The sequence below is a fragment of the Apis dorsata genome, unplaced genomic scaffold (genome assembly GCF_000469605.1).
Source record: "Apis dorsata unplaced genomic scaffold, Apis dorsata 1.3 scaffold_341, whole genome shotgun sequence".
NCBI classification, from domain to species: Eukaryota; Metazoa; Arthropoda; class Insecta; order Hymenoptera; family Apidae; genus Apis; species Apis dorsata.
In genome coordinates, this window is record NW_006263608.1 from 440,846 (window position 1) to 444,966 (window position 4,121).

The window sequence follows — 4,121 nt, forward strand, 5'->3', positions numbered from 1 at the left end:
TCACAACTGACTTTGTTGCTACCACTCATCAATTCTAGAGCTGTAAATTGATTTAAACATGATTGTATTGAGCATTCTCCTTCCTTAGTTAGATATCTAGTAGGTGGCTGTTGAAGACTGCCACCAATACCTATTTTTGAAATTCCAGAAGTGATGTTATTGATTCCATTACTAATGTCATTTGAATAGTCTTCTATTTTTCTTCTTGTTTTCCTATTATCAAAATAAATGCATTAAATCGTTAAATTATATATTTTATAATTATATTTAAAAATATATTAAGTTTGTACACTAAAATATAATAATTTTTTAAAATAAAAAAAAAAATAATATAATATAATAAATTATAATATGCATATGTCAGATTATATGTTAATAGTATATAATAAATAAATAAATAAATAAATAAATATATATATATATGTATGTATATATAACGAAATATTTTGTATTTTTGTCAGACTTTTTTAAATTAAATTTAATTAAAAATATATAATATAAAAATATATAACATAAAAAATAAATTAAAAATATTTTATTTTTCATTTAAAATCATCTCATAAAAGTAAGAACTATTTAAATATTAAAAATATTAAATATTAATATTATTTAAATATTAAAAATATTAAAAATTGAAAAATAATAAATTTTAATGATACCATTGATTATAAGTAGATTCTTCTTGATCGATATGATTAACAGATTCCGTTAAATCGAGGCTAAATGTTGACAATTTAGTATTTTCTACACTTTTATCAACATTTGCTAAAATAATTGTAGAACTTGTATTCTCTTTTGATATAACCGAATTGAAATTAATCGAAGGAATATCTGGACTTGTTAAATCTGAGGTCATTGCTAAAGAAGTAGACAAAGAAAATCCAGTTTGAATTCCACTTTCATTTTCAAAACTTTCAGAACTGTCTAATGTATCTAAACCTTTTGTTTGTGATAAATTTGTTGTACATGCATTTGCTGAATTCGGACTATAAAAAAAATTATTAAATTAATAATTTTATTTAATAAAATCAATTTATTCTATTATATTATATTAATAATAATTAATAATACCTGGGCAATGAATTCGTATCAAAACGATTCAAAAGTTGTACTAAAGAAATATTATCTTTAGTATTAAGTTGTAAGTAATTATCTAATGGTACTTCACTTATGGTTTCATTTGTTTTCATTGTATCAGTCGATGGAGAAGCAGGACTTGCTAAAGTAGATTGTTTTTCTGAACTATAGCCTGATTCACCAACTTCTGGAAGCAAGCCTTCTATTTCTGCATTATCTTCTACATCTGCATCACTTTCTTCTATAAAAAAAATAAACATCTTTATTAATTATAAATAAACGTTCTATTGAATGTTCTATTCTTTTTATAAAATATTTGAATTAATAATATGAATTAATAATTTCCAAAAAATAATTCAAAATAATGTTTTTAGCAATCTTTAAGCAACTTACCAGATTTAAGATTATTTTCTTCAGCAATGTTATTCTTATTAGATATGAAATTATCATCTTGACGAATTTCTTGTTTTTTACTTTTTCGGTTCTTTCGAGCAGCTTTTTTTTCTTTTTTTAATTGATGTTTCGAAGGTACATGTGAAATATTATTTCCCATTATATCAAATGTATCTTCAAATCCATTGTTCTTCCTTCTTAAATAAATATATGTGTAATAAAATTATTCAGTTAGAAATATTATTATTTCATTAATTAGTATTTTATCTAAATATTACATAAATTCATTTTGATTATTTGATAATAAAAATAAATTCTATATTGATTTATTAACATATTAACATGCTTAAGTGAATATCCCTAACAATATCAATAAAAATTTATTTTTTATAATTATAATGAATATTATAAAATATAAAATATAATTTTTGAAGTTCAATTTTTAAAAGTATATATAAAATATTTTATAAATAAAATTATATGACATAAATAATAAAATTAAATGAAATATTCATGTCTTTTTTGTTCTCTCATATTTCAAGAATGATTCTTACTTTAAAACTGGTGGTTGTGGTTTATCTGCCATAACTGGCAAACTGAGATCTAAGAAGGGTTCTGTATTTTGTGAAGTATGATGACAATCAAGACATTCTAATGTGGAAACTAAAACTCCACGAAAAACAAGTTCTGCTCCAAGTAGTCTTGAATTGGCCTGATTTCCATAAAATTTTACGCGAGATTTAAGGCTCTCTTCTACTCCTTCAGGATTAGTTTTCTCATTCAAACCAACTTGTTTCAAAATTATACTTTGATATCTCTAAAAAATTTTCGTGTTTATTAATAAATATTACTAATAATGATCATTATTGAATTGATTAATGATTAAAACAAAGATATTAAATTTTAATAAGATATTAAATTTTATAAATTATAAATATAAATAAATGATATTTATAAAGATATAATGATATATATAAATATTAATAAAATATTAATACATATGTATGTCATAAAACTAAAAATATTATATATAAAATTAAATAAAATAAGTATATTTACTCTGAGATCCTCGTTTCGTACTATTTCCAGAAGATGTCTAAGAAGTTCATGCGAATCATGTTGTCCTCCATCCATACATTGCATTGTTTTTTTTTTAAATGAATTTAATAATTCTGATGGACGATAAGATTGACGACCATCGGTGTTTTGCATTTCCGTAAGCGTCTTGCATAAAATTGAGGTAAAACTACCCCAACCTTCCAAAGTACCTTCTATAGGTGGCTATAATAATAAAATTTAAATTTAAATACATATCATATAATTATCTATATAATTAAAAATTTATAATGAAATATTATTTATTTATTTTTATAGTTTTAAATAATTTAATTGATATAATATAATATAAAAATTATTTTTTATATAATATATAATATATAATATATATTTTTAAAATTAACTTACTAAATCAATTTCTTCAGAGTTATTAGAAAGTTTATGTTTGCCACCTGGTAAAATGAATTTTTGTCCTGGAAGACGCAAATCATCAAGAACTTTTACTAAGAAAGGTGTTTGTGCCAAACATTGTAAAACTGCATTAAAAAAACAAGTATTTCCTAAATTCATTAAACCCTAAAATAAATTTGGATATTTTAATTACTTATATTAATTTCTTTTATATTTATTAACATATTATATTTTAAAGCTATTTAATTTATTTCATATAAATTCATTAAAAAATATATAAATATATAAAAATATATAAATTCATTAAAAAAGTAAGTAATTATCACTGAACATACCCCTACTTTAGGTAAATTATGTAAATTTTTTTCTTTTTCTAGCTTATCTGTATCAGTTCTAGTTTCTTTTTGATATTGAGATACTGACATTTTAGTTTGTGATGAAATAATAGAAGTGGTAGATCTTTTTATAAATTCCACTGTTTCTTGGAGTTTCTTTCTAAAAATTATAAATTATTATTTAATTTGATTTTTGTAATCAGAATCTTTATAATATCATTAGATTAATTTTTGTAATAATCATTACAAAAATTATAGGATACAAAGTTTCATATTTATTCATATCAATTTTTATTTTTTGTATTTTGTATTTTATATATTTAAATATAATTTAAAATTTAAATCCATACATATACGTACCTACATCCAATATTAACTTTTGTTTCACATTGAAAACACCAAACACTCCAATAAAGACTCTCAACAACCATAACGTGACAATCACTATGTGGTTTTTTATAATGTTCTAAAGCATGTCCACATTCTTCTCTTCCACAACCTTGATGTCCACATTGTAAACAAATTAATATTGCTGAATTCATTACACATTCCTAAAATATTTTTGTCTGAATAATATTTCTTTTTAATATTCTTTTTAATTAAGTTAAAAATCTAATTTATTTTAATTATTTGAATTTATACCTTTTCATTAGTTTTTGATGAATTATTCTTACATTTTTTACATATTGAACATTCTATACTAATTCCCATTTTATTAATACATTTCTTAATTTTATTAAAATTCACTGCCTTAGGAATATGAGGACATTTAATACCTATAAATAATAACATTTATAATCTTCACTTATAATATAAATATTATAAAAAAGAAATCAATAATTTAATAAA

General features: G+C 20.9%; 1 protein-coding gene across 1 annotated transcript in view; it reads right to left on the reverse strand.

Annotated features, from left to right (window-relative positions):
- Positions 1-4,121, reverse strand: part of LOC102673523 (ubiquitin carboxyl-terminal hydrolase 45) — a 7,107-nt gene that overhangs the window by 2,147 nt on the left and 839 nt on the right. Inside the window, exons 3-12 of the mRNA XM_031511670.1 lie at positions 3,915-4,048; positions 3,633-3,823; positions 3,273-3,432; positions 2,935-3,102; positions 2,530-2,751; positions 2,025-2,287; positions 1,471-1,667; positions 1,072-1,318; positions 660-986; positions 5-213 (exon numbers count right to left, since the gene is read on the reverse strand). Of these exons, the coding sequence (XP_031367530.1) occupies positions 5-213; positions 660-986; positions 1,072-1,318; positions 1,471-1,667; positions 2,025-2,287; positions 2,530-2,751; positions 2,935-3,102; positions 3,273-3,432; positions 3,633-3,823; positions 3,915-4,048 (2,118 nt within the window). The remainder of the gene's footprint in view (positions 1-4; positions 214-659; positions 987-1,071; positions 1,319-1,470; positions 1,668-2,024; positions 2,288-2,529; positions 2,752-2,934; positions 3,103-3,272; positions 3,433-3,632; positions 3,824-3,914; positions 4,049-4,121) is intronic.